The sequence below is a fragment of the Panthera tigris genome, chromosome B2 (assembly GCF_018350195.1).
Source record: "Panthera tigris isolate Pti1 chromosome B2, P.tigris_Pti1_mat1.1, whole genome shotgun sequence".
In the NCBI taxonomy this organism is placed as follows: Eukaryota; Metazoa; Chordata; class Mammalia; order Carnivora; family Felidae; genus Panthera; species Panthera tigris.
This window is the reverse complement of record NC_056664.1, coordinates 117392433-117417032: the sequence shown is the minus strand read 5'-3', so window position 1 is coordinate 117417032 and position 24600 is coordinate 117392433. Positions and strand designations below refer to the sequence as shown.

The window sequence follows — 24600 nt, the reverse complement described above, 5'->3', positions numbered from 1 at the left end:
TCAGAATCCTTGGTTGCGATTTTTAAAGATACAGGAGCACAGAGGATTTTTAGGGCAGTGGAATTACTCTACAATGGTAGACGCGTGTCATTATACATTGGTCCAAACTGATAGAATGCACGACACCAAGGATGAGCCCTGATGTTAACTATGGACTCGGGTAACTATGACTGTGTCAGTGTAAGTTCATCAGTTGTAACGAATGTACCCGGGGGGGATGCTGACTGTGGGGGAGGCTATGCATTTGTGAGGCTAGAGGGTATATGGGAAATCTCTGTGCCTTCTCAATTTCTGTGAACCTGGAACTGTTGTAAGAAATAAAACCTAATAGAAAAATTTAAAAAGTACAGGTGCCCGCGGGTGTCACCTCTGAAGATCCTGGGTTTGATGCCAGGCACAAGAGTGAAGAACTGCTCTGAGAGGCTGTAACATCCCTTCTGCCAGGCACCTTCTGCGGAACCCCTGCTCCCCAGATACTGGGTGAATTCATAAATGAGCCCCTTGTTGATTTATTAATATGGCTGGCGAGGTATTTTCCTCTAGTGGTAGGAAAGTGAGTGGAGTAGAGACCCTCCATGGAGACTGCAGGAGGTCTGACTAAGTGTCTGTGTCTACTTGACAGCTGTTTCCTCACTCTGGCTCTGATTGTCTGGTCGGGATTTGCTTTGAGCAGCACTCCACGTTGTAGCAAGGACTTGATTAACTGCAATTGTTATCTTTTAAAAAGCCTGATTATTTTTTCCTCAGGATCCTTTTTTTTTTTTTTTTCTTGGATTTTGGATGAAAACACTAATATCCCATGCCTTGGATAAATTCCTGACAATGTTTTTTATATTTTATCAGTAACTTAGTGACTTGGAAGGCCCATAATGGAAACCGACACCACTTATATGTGCACAGTGGCTTCGTAATACAAAGAACTTGCTTAGACTCTAGATTTTAGTTAGTACTCTTACAAGTAAGAAAACACCACATGATTTAAAAACAATACACTTTATTTTGCAGTTTTGAATAAACCAATCCCTAATGTCCAAGGATTTATCTTCTTACTGGAGAGTCGGGAGAGAGACCTTGTCCACAGCCAGTTGGATTAAAAAAAAAAAAAAAAAAAAAAAAATCAGATGAGTTCCTTTACCACCAAAATCAACGAGAACTCTAAGAATAGAAATGTAGTTGGATTTTGCATATGAGAAATTGCAGGCCAGTTAGCAGCTGTTCACTTAGAACAAATGAAGATTTAGATGATTCTTTCCTGATACGCTACAATACTGTTTCGTTCAACTTTCATTAGGAAAGGAAGATGTTTAAGGGACCACTTTTTATGACATGTATTAGAACTGACAGGGGTGTTTATCATCATTTAGTTACAGACAAAGCCAAAAATTAAGTACAATCCCTTGTATAAAATTTCTGTGCAGATATTTACATTTCATCAACAAATCGGGTCTGTTTAATAAGCTTCAAGCTCCGTCGCTCTGGGGCTTTTGTGAGGTTTTCTGCATCCCCAGTTGAGGGCTCGCTTTGGGATTACCCTGGAGCCAGCATGCTGGTGAGAGGAGTGGGAACTGGTCTCTGGAACAGCCCCTTTCAACAGTGCAGGGCTGCTCTGCACTGTGGAGATAGAAGTCCTCGAGGGTGTGCCCTCTGGTCAGTGACCTGATTCTTGTGTCCTGAAAGCTGATGAAAGCATCTGGGTTGCCAGAAATTTAAATTACAACCACCTTAGAAATATAGAATGTGATTGTGGATGAAGGATTAAAAATTTAATGTGTTCCCTTTTTTAATGTTTATTCATTTTTGAGAGAGAGAGAACAAACATGAGCAGGAGAGGGACAGAGAGAAGGGGGACAGAGCATCCCAAGCAGGCTCCATGCTGACAGCAAGCCCCGTGTGGGGCTCGAACTCATGAGCTGTGAGATCATGACCTGAGCTGAAGTCGGATGCTCAACCGACTGAGCCACCCAGGGCACTCCCCCCCCCCCCCCCAAACAGTGTGTTATCTTTTAAGACTGAAAATTAAGCATTTATTTGCTTTGGGAGGAAGAAGGGCCATGTCCATAGAGTCAGGTTGGTGGTTGACAGTGTGCTGTGTTCGTTGGTTTGTTTATAACATTAGTAGCAGGATTTTGTTGTTTTTGCTGTGGTCCACAGAGCATAGAAATGAAACCTACTTTTCTGTGTCATTTGTAATCTAAACTTACCTGGTTGCTTATGAGATGAATTGTGTGCCCAGTTAAGAATTCCGAAACATTTCAAGAGTCGGCACACTGGGTTAGAGAAACATTCTGTCCAAATACTGCATTTAGACTTGTATGGACCTAGAAGCATTGTGTTTGTGAAACAGGGTCTTTCGGTGTGTATGAAAGGCACATTCCTCTGTCCTTGAGGAGTTCATTAAGGGGTGCGTATGATTTGCATTAAAGGTGAGCCTCTATGCTTCCAGCTTTGCTAGGGTTTCCTTTAAAATTATTGCAGGATTTAGTTACCAGGAGGTATTGTGCAGTCTGTTCTGGTCTCGTGTGTGTTTTTGTTTTAGTAGCATTTTTATTTCTAACACCTAAAACTACATTATTTTATGTTGTTCATGTCCACAACATGCAGAATTGCTCCACAATCAATCCTAACCCCGTGAATCCTGTGTAATGGAAAAGAAATAGAAATCTTATAATGACCTGACCTGTGAGGTTCCCTCCCCCCCCTTCCCTTTTGTAGCCTGGTCTTGAATAGTATATAAGAAAAATTTCTTCTACTTATGGTGATTTATAAGAAACCTACACGCGGGGTGCCTGGGTGGCTTGGTCGGTTAAGCGTCCGACTTCGGCTCAGGTCATGATCTCACGGTCCATGAGTTCGAGCCCCATGTCGGGCTCTGTGCTGACAGCTCAGAGCCTGGAGCCTGTTTCAGATTCTGTGTCTTCCTCTCTCTCTGACCCTCCCCCGTTCATGCTCTGTCTATCTCTGTCTCAAAAATAAATAAACGTTAAAAAAAAAATTAAAAAAAAAAAAGAAACCTACACGCTACATAATCTTGATAATGTATGTTTATTTCTTTGTGGATGTACATATACACAGTTTTCCTGATCACTAATGAAAAAGTTATTCAAACTTTTCAACTACTCAGAGTAAGATACATATGTGTGTATCTATACATGTATGTGCATATTTGTACTCACTTTATGTATAGATGTATATATATTTTTTCTATAATATGCATGTCTTTTTGAGTAGTTGGAAAAATGTTTTCAAATTTAATTCTTATTAATCAGGGAAACTTAAAAATCTTTATTATAAATGGCTCATTTATTTCTGGAATTAAATTTTCAACACACACACAATAATTGGGTATAGTGTCTTCCTTTTTGTTGTTTTTTAAATTTTTTTTATGTTTTTATTTTTGAGAGAAAGACAGCATGAGGGGGGAGGGGCAGAGAGAGAGAGAGGGAGACAGAGAATGGGAAGCAGGCTCCGGGCTCTGAGCTGTCAGCACAGAGCCCAACGCGGGGCTCGAACTCACAAACCGCCAGATCATGACCTGAGCCGAAGTTGGATGCTTAACCGACTGAGCCACTCAGGCACCCCTTTTTGTTGGGGTTTCAGTGAACTTTGGGACAGAGGTGTATTGACAGCTCACCCAGATTGGTAGGAAAAGAACGATCTGGTAAATGATGGCCTCAGACTATATGAGACTCTCTCTTTACTCTTCTGTATGGTTTTCTTTGATTTCCTCCATGGCCTGACAATGTATCTGTTGTTGTGTTTGCTCTTTGCATACCTTTCTCTCCTTGGCCTTTTATATTTGCATAGTGTAGTTTAGAGCTAGTGCAAAATACATGGTTCGAGGGGTGTAATGTATGCATTGCATTGTGCACTTCCCAGCACTCTGTCCTCGGCACACAATAACTACAGTGTGGAGGGGCCTACACGGAGACCGTGATGGTGCTTTATAAAACGCCAGTGGTGTTGGCATCCACTGCAATCTGCCGGGTAAGCAGTTGCACAAATTCCTCTAAGTTGAGAGGCCTCCAGAAATGTCATGTTTTGGCCTCAATAGTGAATGCCACAAATAACAGACAGGCATGGGGGACTTTGCTCAGCTTCTCAGATTCCAGTCTGTCTTTCTTCAGCTGGGTCTGCTGTAGATTGCCTTTCTTTTCTTTTTCTTTTTCTTTTTTTTTTTTTTAATTCAGTCCTTGACTAACATATTTTAAACCCATCTAAAATGTCTTTCCCGCCCCCCCCCCCCCCCTTTTGGAGCTCTCTAATATATTATGTAGTCTTTTAAATAATGGAGAAAAAAAAATCTGATACCTGGAAGGCAGACCAAAGGACTTTTTTTTTGTTTAATTTTTCAGCCCAGTGATTTTCTATTTCTGGTCTGTGCTGTAAGTGGGGTTAGGGAGAGGCAGACAGGGAAAAAGAGATTGTAAAGCTTGTTGGCATTTAATATAGAAAGTAAGATTTTTTTGGAGTGTGGTTGGCAAGTTTTATGGTTTTAGTGGTTTAATTAACTCGGTGCTAATAGAGTAGCAATCGACACAGTTCGTAATCTGTAAAGATTCTAGTGGTAGAAGGGATACAAAGCAAAGGCATGCTTTCGCTTAGCAAGAGGAAGTAACGGTGAAACTGATGTCTTTGTGAAGTAATGTAAAGGGTCTATAAAACTCCCCCTGCCTCCTCCTGCATAAAGGTGGGGCATGGCCTGCTCTTAAGAGAAAGAGAGGCAGATTGACTTCTGCTTTTGTCATTTCTCCGGTTCCCAAGAAGTATTTGGAAATGCTCTAATTACTAACGAAGAGTTTAAGTACAATGTAGAATTGTGAAAATGAAATGTAGGTCTGTGGCTGTTCTTCTCCCAGAATGTAGTTGGCAGTGTGTGTTTGGTTTAGCTCCTTGAATATCTATGGGTGGTAGTCCATGAGCTAGATCCAGGAGATTGCATAAGACTGCTAGCCAGAGGCTTGAATTCTAGACTCAGCTCGGCCAACTTTTTGGCTGGCATCATGGCACGAAGCCATTCCATCCAATGGATATATTTTGACCTACTAGTGAGCTAGTTACTCAATGAAATGCTGCCCTGGAAGATGTTAAAGTAAGACATACTTTTGCTTAAAGAATTCAGTCTCCAAAAGTAATATCAAAAGGAGTAGAATATAAGAATAAGTACCGTAGATGTGTAACAAAGTGCTTGAAGGAGAAAGGTAACTATCGGGAGATTAGATTTTATGGGAAAAGAGAATTTGGAGATTTTTCTAGAGGTAGTGTTTCAACAGTTGGAGATAAATCAGGTTAAGAAAGAAATTTGAGGGGCACCTGGGTGGCTCAGTCGGTTAAGCATCCGACTTCAGCTCAGGTCATGATCTCACAGTCTGTGAGTTCGAACCCTGCATCGGGCTCTGTGCTGACAGCTCAGAGCCTGGAGCCTGCTTCGGATGCTGTGTCTCCCTCTCTCTCTCTCTGCCCCTCCCCTGCTCATGCTCTCTCTCTGTCTCAAAAACATTAATGAAAAAAAAAGGAAAGAAATTTGAGAGTATGTCTTGGCAAGTCCACGGTCCTTGTTATCTGGGGCAATACCCCCAAAGTGCTATGACAGGTACTTGTACTGGTATTTTAAGTGCACATAGTAAAACAAAATATCTGTGTTTTCTGCTTGGTTAACAAATGTATATTTGTAGTCCTTTCATGAAATAGAATTCAAATTGTTTATAAAAAAGTCAAAACAATGATAATAGGAGGAAGTTGCCTTCCTGGATGCTACTGAGTGCTAATGTTTATGGATATCACAAGTAGGAATTGTGTTCTTCAAAAGAAATTCAGGAAATCAGACTGAAAAGTTAAATAGGTTAAACTCTGCAACCTTAGTTTTCTCATTTGTGAAATGAGACTGGATGAAATAAGTGTGAAAGCTCTTTAATCATATTTAAAATCAATTAGTTTTAGGGCAGCTCAGAAAGGTCCTGTGATTTCAGCTGCCTTTGAATGAATCCACATAAAGTGCCAAATATTTTATTAAGCATTTTAAATACACCTCATTTAATTATCACTATTATACAGTAAGTGGTTATATTTGATTTTTATTTAATTTTGTTTTATTTTGGGGAGAGAATGAGGGGGCGAGCCAGGTAGGGGCAGAGGCAGAGGGAGAGAGAGAATCTTAAGCAGGTTCAACATTCAGCACATAGCCTGACACAGGGCTCAATCTCAGGACCCTTACATTGTGACCTCAGCTGAAATCAAGTGTCGAGCGCTTAACCGAAAGAGCCACCCAGACCCCCCAGAAGTATTTGTATTTGAAAGAGAGGAAACTGAGGCATAGCAAAGTTAAGTAACTTGCCTCGGGTTACCTAGCTCTTAAGAAGTGGGGCTGTTGTTCAAATCCAGGTCACTGGCATTTGACTGCAGTATTTTTCCTCAATACAGTTGAGAATCAGTGATTCTAACGAAAGAGACGGTACACACTGGAATCTGGAGGGGAGAAGGAACAGTTTCAACTGGCATACCACCCCACGTCTTTCTGTGTTACCGTTATGAATTGTGTCTTGGTTCCTTTCCCCTGAATCGTGAGCATTATTTGTGGAGTGTGACACAAAGTGATCAGTGTGAAGGCAAAGAGAAGTTGTGAGCCACTGGGTCATACCGCTATGGGCAAGTTTGATTGAAGAGGAGCACTCATAAAGCGTAACCACGTGGAACCCTGGATATGTAGTATTCAACATGAGATAGTCTGATATAGTTTCTTAATGGGAGAAGAAGCGTGTCTTTTGTTTGCCTTTTTGAATTAGCTTCCACAAGCGGATCCGTTGTAGGTTTCTTAAGAGTAACTTCTCTGGGTTTTCTGTTAGTTTTCTTACAATCAATCCTTATTCCTTAGCTCCTGTTTCTTTCCCTCTTGTCTTGGTGGCTTTACTATATTTATTATTTTTAAAAAAGAATGTCAAAACCTTTTGAATGTTAATGAATCAGAATAATAAAATGATGGAATAATGTGATTATAGAGTAATGGATTTCATTTTATGTGACTCGAGATCCGTGGAGTTTTCTTAATTTGAGAGTTTTAGCATTAATCAACTATTACATCTTTTACATAGGCAAGATGTCTATTGCCTCTTATTCTCCGTATTGGTTTCACTTAGAATTTTTTTTTTTAAAGATTTTATTTTTAAGTAATCTCTGTACCCAACATGTGGCTTGAACTCACAACCCTGAGATCAAGGGCTTCGTGCTCCTCTGTGAGCCAGCCAGTTGCCCCTTCATGCCCCTTCAGTTAGAATTCTGATGAAATACATGTAGACCTCCTCATTCTGTCTTCCATGTCTGAAATTCTTTCATATTTTCCATCTTTCTTTGTTGCATTCTGGTTACGTTTTTCAGATTCATCTTGAGGTTCACTGGTTTTCTCTTTAACCGTGCCAAAATCTGCCCATTTGGGTTATAATCTATTGTTACAGGTTTTATTTCTAGATATTCTGTTTGGTTCTTTTCAGAATCTGCTTTTTGATAGTTTATATTTTATAATATTTCTTTAAACATGTAAAACATACTTATTTTGTGTTCTGTACCTGATAATTCCATTATCTACAGTATATGAAGATCTGATTCTGATATTGCATCTAATAATAATAGTGATTGGTTTCTTTGTATGTGTTTTGATTTTTTGATTATATTTTTTGGGATTTTTTTTTTTTTTTTTTAATCTCTGGGAATAATCATTTGCTTCAGCCAGACAGCTAGATGCATCCAATTCTGAACCAGTTTAAACCAAATTCTCTTTTTTTGGCATTTTTGAATCAACAAGGTAATGGGTGAACTGTTTTTTTTTTTTTTTAAGTTTAATAAATCATACTAATAGTAATAAAAAATTTTAATGCCATTCTCCAAAATCTGCTTGAGGGCCAGATCATGGTAATCTTTTTTTCCCCGCATTTCTTGAGATAAATGGTCTGGAGAACAGTAATTCTGATATGGAGTAAGTTAGTAAGTGTTGTATTAAAATATGACCGTGCTTTATTTAGCCAAATAATTTTGGGGAACATCAGGTTGAATGATGGGAAACACGTTTTTTCACCATAGAACTTCCTAGGGTATCTTACATGCAAATAGGAAGCTGCATGCCTAGTAGTTATGTACATTAAGCAGAATTTTCCTTATCCTATTCTCACTCCCCTTCTGGGGGATGTGGGTATATACATGGGACATCTCATGGGACTAGTGAGACCAATGGAACATGCTTGGCAACTAGAGGTCTACCTCATGATACCCTTGGCTTCTGCTGATTGCCTTCTCACTATCTTCACCTCAGTGTTGATACCACTCTGCTGGAGAACCGTGTACATGCGTGCGCGTGCATCTTGTATTTAAACTCCCGAGGGAAGATGCGATTGTATTTGGTTAATTTTTATGCCCAGAGTAAGACATTGTCTTTGAGTAGAGCTGTTTATTGGATGAAGCTATCTCCAGGGCCATTGGCTATGTCCTCTGGACCAGGGAGCTAGTTATCTCTAAAGGCATAGATTCACAGGACTTGGTTTTCCCTTGGGGGATTTCTTTTTTTATTTTTTTCTGTCATTTGACTGTAAAGTTCCCAAGACCATCTATGTCTTATTTATCATTGTTTTCATGATGTCTTAACATAGGAACTAATACGTATTAGATGCTGGATCAGAATACGTTGAGCCTTTTAGCCTGGCAAGCTCTTGCAGTCGTGTGCGAGTGGGACTGTATAACTGGCAGGCAAACTGCATGGCTTGTCTCTTATGGATGGGTTACTTTTTTCATCTTCCTATAGTCTCCAGTGTCACTTGAATAGAAACTGGCCGCATCAGACTCTATAAACATCCAAAGGGGAAATTAAGTTCTTCCGAATATGCTGTTTCTCTGCCTTGAAAGAAATCATTTCCTTTAAGATTCATTTCAGATGCTACAGTCTTGGTAAAGCTGTGGTATTTCTCAGACCCTGTTACTCATCTGTTCTTGGTGTTTCCATAGCACTTTGCATATGCATCTTTTAGTACGTGTCGTACGGTATTTTTACATTCTTGCTTTTCCAGCCAGATGTTGAGTTCGTTAAGGGTGGAGATGCTGAATGGAAGCTTAAGTAATACGTGTATGCAGTTAAGATCTAATCAAGCATTTAAAATCTGTTTCCTAGAGAAGGGAAGGAGAGCATAGCGGAGAAGCAATCTGAGCATCTAGAAGATACTCTGATGTTTGTTAGATGTGGGCCAGTGAAAGAACAGTTTGTGACAGGATTCAGCTGATGGAGGAAGGCACTTGGTTTGGCACTTTGATGTGTACTGTCTCATTGGGTTAACTTGACCCGCACAGTGAGCTGTGGGATACCTGTGACTTACTTTTACAGTTAAGGAGACTATCTGGTTTGCCTATTGTCTCACTTGTCTAGTAATAGTAAAGTGCCTACAAGGTATTGATGAGGGAGGGACTAGGGCTGACTCCAGCCCCTGTGTGGATGCCCTTCATTCCCCGCCCCATGCTGCCCAGCACACTGATGCCAAATTGTGGTGGTGAGCTTTGTGGATGTTTTTACTCTTAATCTTCTGGGGGAATTCTGTCCATGAGAGCACGTTTCTATTTTTGAATGGAAACCAGTGAGAAAGTATGATTTATTAATAAAAATGCACTTTAAGCCAGTTTGGGAATAGGTTTCCTCTTTGAACAGAGGTATGTGTTAATAGACATTAGTTGTCTTAAATATTCTTTTGGCCCTGCTTTCAAATAGCATTTGTCAATATCAATAGCATTCATACTATCAAATAGTATGAATCTCCTTTTGTTTCTGTTACATTTCTTCATGATGTCTAACGGTTTTAGTAGTTTGCTCATTTGAAAGTAGTTGTCACATATAGCCAGATGTTTTGTAGAAATGGTAAGTTTGGGAAATTTTATCTGGTTAAAGGACAACTTATATTAGCGCTTTTTGAGTTTTTTGGCATCTTTCTAAATAAGAAGATAATTTCTGCTTTATAGTAAATAAAATGTCTTTTGTGAGTCCTTTATTAGAAATGCACAGAGGATGATGTTCAAGTAGATAGATGTGGCAGGAGCTATAGTAGTTTGCTTGCTTTGTTATCTCTGATAAGGAAAGTTCCTAATTTCAAAGTGGGTGCTGAAATTGTGGCTATGGTCAGTCACTGGGAGCCTGAGTAGGTTAAATATCACCTCATTAAAATAAGTATGTTACATTTAGTACACCATAATGTTTTTCCAGTTGATTCAAGAAGTATCTTATGACCACCTATGATGATGGGCCATTTTCTACTCACTACAGATTCTGAAGTGAACAATGTTGTTGAAGTTCACGTCAGAGAAAGTGAATTCTATCTTATTTATTACCTTTAAAATATTCATTGCTGTTATTTGCAACCGTATCTCCTCCTGGACCATGATTTTACTGCACATTTAAGAAAGCCAGCTGTCTGCTTTGCCTTCCCTTCTCCTCATAAAGTTACTCTAGAATGCCTCCAAACTCAAAGTTTTAATTATATAGGTTAATAATTGCATGTAGATCAAATAATGAAATTGAGAAGCTTTCATTTTAAAAGCTTAAGCCAAAATCCCATGTAAGTGAAATTAATCACTTTTCATGTTACAAAACTCTCCAGCTTATAACAATAGGAGCCAATACTGATGAAGCACTATGTGCCACATATACTGTTCTAAGCTCTCTGTATTACAATTTTTGGTACTCTAGTCTGTGGTGGATTTTATTCCCTTGTTTCACAGATGTGCCAAGTAAGGCAAATAGAAGTGAAGTATCTTGTCCCTAGTCACATAATTTGTTAGTAATGGAAATGAATGTAAAACTTTGGCATTTGGAATCCAGAGTTCAGTACACTTCCTTAGTATACTCTATTAGTATGTACTTTGAATATACAGACATAGACACACATACGTATTTTAAATGTCCTTAGTACTTTCCTGAATCTGTAGTGATACAATGAAGGTACAGTGCTTGCTGTGTTGAAATAATCTGTGTTGCTTTCACCTTCTTTCCTCTGCTATTTAGTATAATTCTGTGTATTCATTTTATTTTATTTTTATTTTTTTACTGCTTTCCACTCACAGAGTCTCCCTTAGGATCTCTTGAAGGGCTGGTTTAGTGGTCATGAACTCCTTAGTTTTTGTTTGTCTGGGAAAGCCTTTATCTCTCCTATTCTGAATGACCGCCTTGCTGGATAAAGGAGTCTTGGCTGCAGATTGTTCCTATTCAGCACATTGAATGTTTCCTGCCACTCCCTTCTGGCCTGCCAAGTGTCGGTGGACAGGTCTGCTACAACCCTTATGTGTCTACCCTTGTGGGTTAAGGCCTGTTTGTCCCTAACTGCTTTCAGAATTCTCGATTTTTGTATTGTGTTCTTCTATTTTGTCAGTTTGGCTAAGTTTCTGTCTTTTGCGTGTCTTAATAGCTTGTTCTGTGTCCCGCACCTGCGAGCACTATTACATTAAAAAGGCGTCATACACCGTTCAGGGCCTGGCACTTCAGGAAGTGTTTTTGGTGTATGTTGTGTGCACCCTGTTGTTGCGTTTTGGCTGCTCAGTCCCACTGGTCAGTCCTCTGGAAAACTGCTTGCCTGTAGTGGTGGAGTGTTTGGACTTTCAACCAGGTGTGCTTTGATTTGTTCATTGAAGAAACCCTGGAAAAAGAAAAAGGTAAGGGGAATCCTGATCCCATAAAACGAGAAAAATGAAAGGGGGGGGGTTGGGGGGGAATTAGACCAAACAGAGAATCAAAAAAATTATAATGCTAAATCCAGAGAAAGAGAAAGGAAAATAAAGGATAGAAAAGGTGTAAAAAGAATAAAAAATGCCTGATTGAACAAATGTACACGCACGCACACGCATGCACACACACACGTATGTATATTTATTATTAGTATATGTAATTCACCAAAAACAAATCCAAAATTATGAGCCTGGTTCCAAAAGAGAAAAAGAGGAGGGTAGAAACAAAAAGACAAAGAAAAATTTAAAAAAACCACAGCTATTGGTCCCTGGGGCCGTGGCTGTGCTGGTCTGGAGGAGAGGCGGTCTGGTTCGGTCAGTGTCAATCTTACTTGGGTAGATGTGCAGTTACCAGGCACGGAAGGGCAGGTTTGGTATAAGCGGGTCTCACCTCCATGGGGGGACTGCCGTGATGCTCCCTGAAGCCCCACCTTTGGTGATGGGGAGAAAAATGACGACCCCCCCCCCAATCTCTGCTCCCCAGACCAGGTGTCTCAAACCACGCTGTTCAGGCAGCCCTCACAGAATAGGTCGACTTGCCCTACTCCGCTCTCTCCCACGCACTCAGCTGGGATTCAAAACCCAGTGTCTTCAAGGGCCCTGCACCTCACAGAGCCTGCTCTGGGGTAGCGCCACTCTGCCCTGCTGATAAAGGCCTTTGGCTTAGGCCTGCAAAAGTCTTTTGTCCCTGGGGGAGGCAATAAACCTTCTTCCCACAGTGCTTGAGGAAAGGGACTGTTCTCTCTCAGGGTGCCCCTGAGATCCTACTGCGCCCCAGGGTTGGCTCCTTCTGCCCCCAGGTGCGTGCATAGGGCTCTGGCTTCAGTCTGGAGAAAGTTGTGCACTTTAGAAAGCTCCGAGTTTCAGCTCCTAAGGCTGTTTGCAAAATAGAAACTGGCACTCACCGTATTTCTCGTCCCCCAGTCTGTGGTCTGGAGAGGTTTGCCTCTTGTGCTAACTGGATACTGCAATTTCACAGCCCCTCTCTCTTTCTCTTTCTCTTTCTCTTTCTCTTTCTCTTTCTCTTTCTCTTTCTCTTTCTCTTTCTCTTTAGTCTCTCCACAGAAGGAGTTCCCTACCCTCCATACCCGTGCCAATTTATCTCCCCCAGTTTTCACATACATGCACCTCTGTCCCACCAAGCGGTCTCACTCCACCTGTGGAGATTGTTCTGCCACTCCGCAGATTGACTTCCTGGATGTCCCAAGTGATCTGACCCGATTACAGCTGTGTTTGAGGGACAAGGAAAATCCTTGTCCCCTTATATCTCTGCCACCTTAGCTCTGCTCCCCTCTTTTTAAAAGAAACATTACTATAAAACATTTAATAATGAAAGTTCCAGATCCTCCTTTGCATGTCTCTCAGGCATGAGTTTTCCACCTCTGCTCCCACAAAGAGAAGGAAGAAAGGTTAGAGGAGAGAAAAACAGGCCCTTGCATTGAGTTTCTGAAGACCGTCTTTTGAAACTCCTTATCAGAGTTGTACTCATTTGAAGTTAAAATGTCTTTTATTCCATTTTTGTTCTGTTTTTAAATGTTTATTTATTTGGGGAGAGAGGGAGAGAGAGAATCCCAAGCTCTGCTGCGATCACAGAGCCCAGTGTGGGGCTTGATCTGATGAACTGTGAGGTCATGATCTAAGCCAAAATCAAGAGTTGGACGCTTAACAAACTGAGCCATCTGGGTGCCCCTCTTATTCCATTTTTAAAGATAAATGCGTGGGAGACCTCAGTTTCCACATAGTGGATTAACTAATAAGTATCTATTTTGATGGCATTAGGGCATTCATCTTGAGAATGAAAAAGTCTGAGGGCGTGTTCAGTTTTCACTTGTAGTCCAGGGGCCAGCTTCTGTCTATGCAGGGGATGGAGGGGTGTGTGTGACCTGACCTTGCAGTTTGAGTGTTCCCAGGGGTCTGCGTTTTCATTGGAAATGAGTCACCACTTTGTTTTGCCATTGATTAGACTATGAGTTTTTCTTCTGTGCCTGTCCAAGGCTTTTACATCTCTGGATAGCAGCTTCTTAAACAAAATACATTAAACTACTTAAGACAAAATCCATCCTTAGAGACCACTGATTTTATTCTCCTAGTTCCATTCCCTTGTATCTTAAAATATTGTTCTGAAGAATGTGCTGTCATTCTTGAGAAAAAGCATAGCTTGAATTGAAAAATAATTTTTTTTTCCTCTTCTACAAATTGTGGAACAAAAAAGCCTAAGTACTGATGGGATAAATCATGTTAGGATCCACTGAAGAATAGGGCTAAATGATTTTTCTGGGGGAGTATATTTCACAAATATAATATAAGCCACCTTGAGGAATTTTGAGGGAGGCAGTTTGGACGTGTTTTTGTACTACTTTATTTTTTAAGTTTACTTATTTTAGAGAGAGAGCACAAGTGGGAGAGGGGCAGAGGGAGAGCGAGAGGGAGACACAGAATCCAAAACAGGCTTCAGGCTTTGAGCTGACAGAGAGCCTGACACAGGGCTCAAACACATAAACTGCGAGATCATGACCTGAGCCCAAGTTGGATGCTTAATCGACTAAGCCACCCAGGTGTCTCTGTTTTTGTACTATTATAAAAATAAGTGAACTCCTAGCATCTTACTTTTTGATTCTGTTTTATATTTTCATAGAGTAGCAAGTAAAGCATTTGATCACGCCTTCATTTTAGAATGTATGCCTTGTGTAGGGAGGAGGAAGGATTCTAAAGTGAAAAGGTTATTAATCACTCTTGTATTATAAGAAATTAGAAAACAAATATATTATGCTAAATAATATTATCTGATGTGAAGTCCTTTATTTGTAGTACTCATGGAATCTTTAGTGCTTGAAAAGTAAAGATGTCATTTCTTTTCCCTCAGAAATGTGCGAAGGGACAAGTGTTATTTGACAAAGTGTGCGAACATCTCAATCTCTTGGAAAAGGACTATTTTGGACTTTTATTTCAGGAAAGCCCTGAACAGAAAGTAAGTGAAATGATTTCAAGTTTGTTTGTTTCTTCTTAGGAAAATACTGTATTTTTTTCCTCAAGTGGTATAAGATTTTAGCTTTAAAATAATTTATTTTGACACATTTTATATTGTAGAAATTTGCTAAATACTAAAACCTTGTATAGAGAGAATCACCTATAACTTTTTGCCACTGTGTGAGTGTATATGCTTTTCCACTATAAGCAGACAGAATGGGATATCTCATCCTGTGTTAATTATTAGAGACTAAAAGAACTGTTTTAAAATGTTTTATGTTGAATTTTTAGCTCTTGAATTCACCTGTATGCTGGGAGTTAAGCATGCCTAAAACAGGGAAGGAAGCATCTTAGAAGGAATGTACTTACCTGGAGGCTGGGGAGAGAGCGTTTGCCTTGCTGTACAGACTGTGGTGGCCATGTGGAGTGAATGTGTTCCTTGCCCTGTTTTGGGTTACTGAGGGCAAAAAAGGAGGTGGTGCCCATCTGGACACAGATTGGGTAGATATGAGCTGCCAGGACCCAGTGCAAATCTGCCTGACATCAAGTGTGTTGAGATTGCTGTGCTCCAAGAGTTTCCCAAGACACTAAGCAGGAGGATCAGAATCCTCTAAATGCTCAATGCCAATTCCGGGGACCATCAGGACTTTTCAGTTTCATATGTAAATTAAAGAGAGAGATATTAATTCATTCTGGCAATTAACCAGAATTAACCTGCAGCCTTCTGTCTTAGTCAATTTAGGCATTTCTAACAAAGTACCATAGAGCGAGTGGTTGAGAAACGACACCGGAAGGCTGGGCAGTCCACGATCAAGATACCAGCAGGTTCTATGTCTGGTGATGGCCCACTTCTTGGTTCATAAAGGTAGTGCCTTCTGTAACCTCACATGGCAGAAGGGACAGGCAGCTCTCTGAGCCTCTTTTATAAGGATGCTACTCTCATCCATGAGGGTTGCACCTTCATGATCTCATCACCTCCTAAAGACCCCACCTCCAAATACTGTCACATTGGGGATTAGGTTTCAAGGTATGAATGAGGGAGGGGAGGACAAACATTCAGTCTCTAGCACTTTCCTCATTGTCAAGAAAGGACTGTTCCTTCTCTACTTCACTTTGACTAATGGTAAAGAAGATACTGAGTGTAGGAGTGAAGAGTAAAGGTTTGGTCCTCTGGCGCCCTAGAGCGAAGCCCTCTCAAGTCTGTTAGATTGTGCCTGTGGACAGACTCACTGTGATCATTCTGTCTGAGGATGCCCGGAGCATTTGGTCACAGTCAAAGGAGGTACTTTCCAGCATCTGACATTTTACGTCACAGTCAACAGAACACAACATAGTAGATGAACATAGGCTGTGAAGTTATTTGTCCACATGCTGTCATTGTTTATATGTCCTGGTAATGAAATACAGGGTACTAAGGGTGATAATTATCTATAAATTAAAGTTTCTCAATTGGCTTAGTTTTTAAAGTCTTGATACCTAATTGGTTTAATTCCACATTTAAGCCAAAGACTATTAAATTGGATGCCTGCCTACAGAATAGTATGTGAGTATTCTTACTAGAATTCTGTTTAGAATACTTTTTTCAGAAGTAATAACAAATTAGATATTCAACTAAATAAACTAGTTGCTCTTTTTAGACTTGAAATTAAAAGTGGTCTTGATAATGTTTCCAACCATGGGCCTTCTGCTGGTCCGCAAAGCTATGAAAGAGAAAGTGATGGGAATTGGCTATCGTTATCCACTTTTTCTGAGACTACATATGGGGAGATTCATAAAAGCATTTAAGCCGTGTGGAAAAAGGGAAACCATTTAGCATGTTGTAAAATATGCAGGAAAACACGTTCTGTTAGTAGAAACAGGATATGCTACATAAAGACATCTGGTATGTCTGCAACACTAGATTTACATAAGAAAGAGTGGTATTTAGCTAGGATTCACTAGTTTTTATTTTTACAACTTTCAATATATGTGTCTAATCCATATCTCTGACCTGAATCTTCGACTCCTATTTAGCTGCCTACTGGACACTGCACTGCAGTCCATTGTCTCCAAGCAAGCTGGCATCTGCCCCTTAAACTTCATCTGTTCCCTGAAGAGTTAGGTAGAGATTCCTTCCACCTCCTTCCATTGCTTATCAGTCAAAAAGCTCTGTCTTTTCTACCCACTAACATCCTTCTCTTGGTTCTCTCTATCCAGTTTTGCTTTGGTTTAGGTCCCTGTCCTCTCTTGCTTTGACCATTTTGTTAGCCTCCTATGTGGATTAACTGCCTGGCCCCAGGCCCCTATGGTGATGCTTCCTTCACACTGCTGCTAGATTGAGTTCTCTGAAGTGCACATTGGATCTTGGCTCTCCCTGGCGTAACACCATTTACTGGATACAATCTAATCCTCTTAGGATGGCTTACAAGGCTCCACTTTCGTTTCATTTTCCAGTAACCTCTCACATACGGTCTGGATTCAGTCCACACCAGATTTCTCTCCTAACAGGAGCCTTGTTGGTCCATACTATATCTGCTTGAACATATTATTCTTTACCTTTGGAATGCCCTTCCCATTCTTTTTTGTATCTGAGTGCCTACTTAACATTTAAGTATCCTGCCCTATGAGAGTTTCCTTGACCATTTACTACCACCATCCCTCCAGCTCCCAACTCAAGGGGAGTTGATGTTTCTTCCATCTGTTATCTAGACATTCAGCACAAACCTTATTTATGTCCATCTTCCTGTTACTCTAGGAACTTCTTGAGGGCAGAGACCATACCTTTTTATCTTTGAGGCCTCCGTCTATCTAGACATTAACAAATATCTATTAAATAGTGCCTTTGTGCCATCTCACGCCCACTAGCGTGGCCACCAGCAAGAAAACAAAAGAAGAGTTAGTGAGGATATGAAGAAATTGGAATCCTTGAGCACTGGTGGTGGGAATGTAAAATGGTGCAGCTATAATGGAAAATAGTACAGAGGTTACTCAAAATGTTAGAAATTGTATGATCTAGCAATCCCACTTCTGGGTGTATATCCAAAAGTATTGAAAGCAGCATCTTGAAGAGATATTTGCACACACACGTTCATTGTGACATTATTCACAATAGCCAAGAGGTGGAAGCAATCCAGTGTCCATCAGTCAATGAATTGGATAAACAAAACGTTGTCCATACAAAATGTGGTGAATGGAATATTATTGAGCCTTAAGGAAGGAAATCCTGTCACAAGGATGAAGCTAGAGGACATTATATTAAGTGAAATAAACCAGTCACGAAAGGACAAGCACTATGATTCCACTTAAATGAAGTATCCATGATCAAGTTCATGGAAACAAAAAGTAGAATGGTGTTGCCAGGGACTGGGGCACAGGGAAAATGGGGAGCGATCATTCAATGGGAATAGAGTTTCAGTTTTATAAAATGAAAGCATTTCAGAATCTGTTGTATAGCATTGCTCAACTGTATACTAAAAAATGGTTAAGATGGTAAACTTTAGGTTAAAAAAAAATTACCTGTGTGCAAAGCAGTGGTACTCCTGCGAATCTAGCAGTAAACAGTTAAGACAAAGACCCTGCCGTCACGATGTCCCCACTTACGTTCCAGTTGAGGAGACTGTGAAAAACTGAGTTACACAGTTACTAACATTTGATTACTGCTCTATAGGAGAGCATATTGACGCTGAGACGGCTAGGAGAGAGAATCCTGTTTAAGGAGAGACACAAAGTGGGTGGGCTTGGGCCGTGAGAGGGACAGGGAGGAGAGGGACATGAGCGGCACTGCTCACCCCAAGCAGGAAGTGGCCTCAGGTGAAATTGTGGTCGAGAAAGACAAGTAAATGATTGAAGACCGATTGAGGAAAGAGGTAGAATCCATCAGCTGACTGGGTGTGAGGGATGACCCAACACTAATAAGAGGGTCTGGATTCTTGGATGGATGGAAGTGCCATGTAGTGAGTTGGGGAGGGCCCATCGTGGGATGGCAGGGCATATCACGAGTATCATGTTGACTTTAGGTCAGATAACTTACTTGTTCTTCTAAAAGCTGTTAATATATGCCTTGAAGAATGGCTGCTAGTGTGGAGCAGGCATTCCAGGTGGAATCCATCTCAATAATAAAGTGTGCAGTGGGGCAGTTTTATTTCTGGATGGAAATATCATATTTATATTGAGGCTCGTAGTTAAGCAGACTTATTTATAACTTCATTTGTAAAAGAATCCAAGGTGGCTTTTATCATAAAACATGTTCCGAATAAAATAGAGGTGACTATTAATAGCTAATCATTCTGGGATTCTCACAATGCACCAGGCTGTGTTCTAGCACTTTACAAGTGTTGTCTCCTGTAGTTTTCAGAACCCCGAAAGGTTGGTATTACGAACCACACTTTGTAAACACAGAAAGATGAGGCATAGAGAAGTTAAATAATTCACCCAAGGTCACCTAGCCAATGAATAGTAACAGTATGGTTCAGAACTGGGTAAACTAGGAAGGAAAAAAAATAGAAAATGCAACAATTTTTAATTTTCTGTCAAGGCATAAAAATGGGTATGCTATTTTATAGCTATCATGACTGGAAAAATGGAAGAATATCGTCTTGCCTTGGAGGGATTTTTCATCTTACGCAATTCTAAAAGACATCCTGCAAGACTTCATATATGGGTTGTTGAAGGATACTATGGACTACGTTCCCAGTGTGAATTCTCCAGCTGATGTTTCTATAATGGTGTCAATAAATTTAAGGGTGACCCGACTTACTGACAGTGATTCTGTGAGATTCCTTGGCAGTGCTTCCTTAAAGGAACTTTTCCCTTCTTGGCAGAATCACCTGGGAGATGAATTTCCAACTAAGAATTTCATTTTTCTCCTGTCCAGTCTTACGTACTGTTCACTACACACATGTACCCACATGTGCCCCTCCCCCCCCCCATTTAGGCTCCCTTTTCCCCGATTAAAAATGGTGCTATCACTGTTTATAAATGGGATATTGCAGGATGTCTTGTGCTGTGTTAAGTAGATGGGATACGTCCTGTCCCTCACGTATTTTGGGACAGAAAATAGATTAACTTTTTGGTCAGTGTCTTAGTCCATTTGGGCTGCTATCACAAACTGTCAGAGACTGGGTGGCTTATCAAAACAGGAATTTTTCACATTTCTGGAGGGTTGGAAGTTCAAGATCAGGGCCTCAACAGATTTAGTATCTGGTAAGGATCTGCTTCCTGGTTCACAAACCATGCCTTCTTGATGTGTCCTTACATGGTGGAAAGGATGAGGGACTTCTCTGGAGCCTCTTTTGTAAGGGTGCTAATCCCAATATGAGGGTTCCACTCTCATGACCCAATTACCCCCAGAGGCCCCATCTCTTAGTACCATCACATTGGACACTAGGATTTCAACATAGGAATTTTAGGGGGACACAAACCTTCTGACCATAGCAGTCAGGCTAATATTACACAAGTAGATACACTTCTAGTAATCTCAGTTCCATGACACAACTTAACATAACCTGTCCTAAATACCAGCTGGGCATTTATCAGTAACTAGATAGAGGACACTTTTATTACCCGACAAGGGCCTGTGATATGAAAATTTTAAATTGTTGTGTAAGGGCAAATCTATAAACTTTAGAAATGATATTAGCCCTTTAATATTAACATTCTATTATAGAAAATGAGAATTGTGACAAATACTCCGAATGTGGACAGGTAAGGGACATCCTGCACAGAAGAAAAGTAATCTCTCCAGCATGAATGAGGGTGGTGTGTGGGAGCAATTTCAAGTTGCTTGACAGGGCTGGGGATGAGGCAGTTTCAGAGTCTCTGTATAGGAGGGACCTGTGAGCGATTGGCAAGTTACAAGGAGTTGTTGGGAGGGCGCCTGGGTGGCTCAGTCGGTTAAGTGTCCAACTCTTTATCTCTGCTTAGGTCTTGATCTCAGGGTGGTAAGTTTGAGCTCTGTGTTGGGCTCCCATGCCTGGTGTGGAACTTGCTTAAGAAAAGTTGGGTACTTGTCTTGAAGCTGTGTTTTCTCAGCAAGCAGTGTTTTAACTTACGTCATGGGTTAATTTGGGGTGGCTTTGTGGAGAGTGTTGGCGATCATGGGAAAGCTAGGCAAAGAACATTTTTTGGAAAGCCTTGTATCTTGTGCTAAGGAATCTAGATATTCTGATGTGAAGGGTTTTTATAAAGAAAGTGACACGGTCAGATTTGCATTTCAGAAAGAATAATCTGTTCGTGTTGTGAACGGAGATCATAGGTGACTGAGACCGGAGGCAGAAGAAGGTCCGTCATCTAGTCCAGGGATGGTGGAAACTAGGGCAATGACATTAGGAGTGAAGATGAAGGGCAGAGGTACTGAGTAGGTAATGTCTGTAGGACTTTGTGACTCCTCCTCTCTGTGGCATAAAGGCAATGGGGGGAGGGGTTGGGGTTAAGTTCCACATTTGGGGCTTGGGTAGCTGGGGAGCTGGTTGGAGACTCTTACATGGGGACTTTGGAGGAGGAGCAGCAGTTTGGGGTTGGGAGCAGAGAGGAAATCTCATTTTCATTTTTCTAAGTTGGAAGTGCATGTAGGTTGTTGGCTAGATGATGATTAGGGATCAGGGAGTGGGTGAGGGCTGAGGAAAGTTAACAGTAAGGAATGTGAGAGTGAGCATAAACTAGTGTTTAAGGAAGGCTGGCTTTGAAGAGGACAGGTGGGAGAATGATACAACAGGATATAGACCAGCACAGTCCAATAGAACTTTTCATGATGATGAGATGTTCTAGACCTGCTCTATCTAATATGGCAGCTACTAGCCACAGATGGCTATTGATCCCTTGAAATATGGCTGGTGTGACAGAAGAAGTGAAGTGGAATTTTATTCAGTTGTACAAATTTAAATTTAAGTAGCCTCTTATGACTGGTGGCTATTATGTATGACAGCACAGAGTGTTTACTAAGGATTTTGGGGGTTGACTGATTTGCTTGGATGGAAAGAACTTCGACTTTGGCTGTGGGAATGTCCAAGGAGAGGGTGCGGTTGGAGCGAGAGGAAAAGGAATGATGATGGAAACTCCTGAAGTGGAGAAGAGAAAGAGGATAAGCTTTGAATAAAGAGGGCAGCCTCATCCCCTGAGTCTGCAAGAAGGAAGACCAGGAGTGGTGTATCTGTAAGTAAATCTTAGTTAAGTGAAGTGCAGCCTCAAAGCTCTGAGAAATAGAGGGTGAAATTGTCTGCTAAGAGTGACTAGGGGGTAGCACTCGGGACCCAGAGAGGCAGACTACTAAGGACAAGTATGTGGATTGCTGTTGACAGTCCAGCCGAGATTGGAGATCATACAATTGTGATGGCAACAGAATACATCGGTGTTTTTCTCTAATTGCCATCTGCACCCTGGGTCTAATAGTGGAGAACTGGAGTATCATAGCGGTTCCCAGTTGGGTGTGTTCACAATGGTGATGGTAAGATGGACAGAAGATCTAGAAAACTGGAGATGCTGCTGAGATGGTAATCCAGCTGCTTATTCACCAGAGACCCAGAAAGGAACATAACTGAAGCTGAAATGGGCTAGTAGGTTGGGAGAAGATGGCTGGGGGCCAAAGGATGAAAGTCCAAGGAAGCTGAAGATTAGGTACTGTGAAAATTAATGGGTAGAAAACTTAGCAGGAGAGGAAAGGGTTGTATCTGAGAATGGGATGATGAAATCTAGTGAGGGTGGAGGACACTGTGTGATGAGAAGACCTAGTGTTCAGGATGAGAAGGTATGGCTGGAGTTGAGGAGAGTCTCAGGTCATTGAGGCAGAGAATATTAGTACAAGGTTAAGTTTGGAGGGGTTCTGTATCTCTTAATTCCTTATTTTCTTTTGCAGTTTCTCTTATGAAGTGGGGATGAAAATGCCCATATAATGATTAGGCACACACTTCTATCTAGGCTTTAACCAAAGAACATAAGAAGAATAAACAACTGGCTGTGCTTTCTGAAATTTCTAACCTCAGGAAATTTAATGCTTACATGTAATTGGCAGTATACTTAATTATTCATGTATAATCTGATTTGCTTTCATGACTTTTATATTTTTTATTCATTCTCACGTAGACAAAACCCAGTCCTCAAGACATCTAGGCAAAAGGACTCTTATTTTTCTAATATAGACTTGAATGGTGTCCTAATTTTTTCCCCGAAGGATGTTATTACCATTGTATCAGCTTGGCTTAATCAGTCATATTGTGTTTGAAACCCACGTAGTTTCAACAATAGGATACTATAGCGTACAGGAATTTAAGCTGCTGGCTTTTTCATGCTGAATATTATCTCTATTTATAGAAGTTTCAATCACTTATTTCAACATATTATAAACTGAAGGTGAGGTAAAGCTATGGTTATTTGTATAAAAATTTTCCATGGAGAAAAAAATCTAAACTCTCCTTTGATTTTAGTGTAGTACTTTCTCATGGTTGAGATCTTGAGTTGGAAGCTTTTCAATTTACTCTAAGTATGAAAATCTATCATTATTACTGTTTGAACTTTTTAATGTCTCTTGAAGTTTTATGTAAACTTTACTGTGGAAAATGCCATTAAAAATTTGTGGAATCAAGCAACATGTTACTCGTTTATGTATGGAATTTCAAGTCCATATAGTTCTTGTATTCATGTCTAACTGGAACCATCATTAAGGGTTTTGGACTCTCTTTAAAGGGAAAAACATTGTCTTGAATTTTTGATGTTAATAGAGTTTGGCATCTAGCCCAGGGATTGTTATTTTGCTTCAAGCCATATTGAAAGAGGAGCTTGTTAGAAGTGTAGTTGATATCCACAGCTAACTTTATGAAAACTGATTAAAGTGTCTGTCTGATAGCCTGTCCATTTCCCTCCGGAAAACAGAACTAAAAACTCAAATATGCTGTTTGTCATATATAAACTATTCTTTAATAAAATTCTATATTCAATCCAGTTGTACGTTCTCGTACCACAGACAAGAGTTGAATCACGTTCTCCCAGGTGTGTAGTGAACATTTTGCTCTAATGTAGAAAGCCCGGAACTTTCCTGCTAATGCCAGCATTAGGGCAGTGTTCTATTAGACCTCATTTAGGCCGAGGTATAATAAAGGGGACCTGCTTCAGCACTATAAATTCCTAAGAGAAAAATGCAGATCTTAGGTAAGCTTATGCTTTTAACATTTGGTAATGCAGGGTCGGATGAATTTAACTTCTCTCACCTGGCCAAGTTGACAACCACCGAAAGTGAGGAGGGCACAGCTAAGCATTTGGAAAAAAACTTCTGTGATCTTTGCATCCAGCCTGAAAGGGTATTAGGCGAGTTGGATGGCTTTTGGGGGGGAAAGGGACTCGGAGACAGATTTTGTGACAGTATCCTGGGTCATTATCTAGGTCTGTGGTGCTCAGTGGCCTGCGGCCCAGACAACCACACCCTTGGACTGCTTGTGGGCTGTTGCTGGTTGATGGGCCTGGCTGTTCCTCTTTGTCGGGCGAAAGTGGTTAGCACCTTGGTGGAATGACGACTGTAGGTCTTGGCATTATTTGATACAGCTGTTTAGTGTGATGGGGTAGAGAAAGAAATACTTACATGTAGGCACATGGAAGCCACCATCTGCTAGGGCTTTCTACAGGAGGCTGTAGAATGTTTATAAAATAGAAATAAAAATAGAATATTTAGCCAGTGAAGTCTGGGCATCTACCTGTTAAGCCAGTTGACGGTCTTGAAAAATGTCTCTGTGCATCTGACTTTTAGGAAGAGACATTGAAAGAAATCTAGGGCTATACTACTCCAAGGGTGCCCCCAGCACTGGCACTACCTGGAAGATTGTTAAAAAGGAAAATTCTGGGTCCGTACTATAGAACTTACCGAATTGTAGTCTGCAGTCTGACTAGATCTTCAGGTGATTCAGGAAAACCTTTTAAGGCTTGAGAAGCGCTGAT

At 40.7% G+C, this 24600-nt stretch overlaps 1 protein-coding gene across 1 annotated transcript in view; it reads left to right on the top strand.

Moving 5' to 3' along the window:
- Nucleotides 1-24600, top strand: part of EPB41L2 (erythrocyte membrane protein band 4.1 like 2) — a 139605-nt gene that overhangs the window by 38573 nt on the left and 76432 nt on the right. Inside the window, 1 exon segment of the mRNA XM_042987152.1 lies at nucleotides 14600-14704. Coding sequence (XP_042843086.1) covers nucleotides 14600-14704 — 105 coding nt within the window.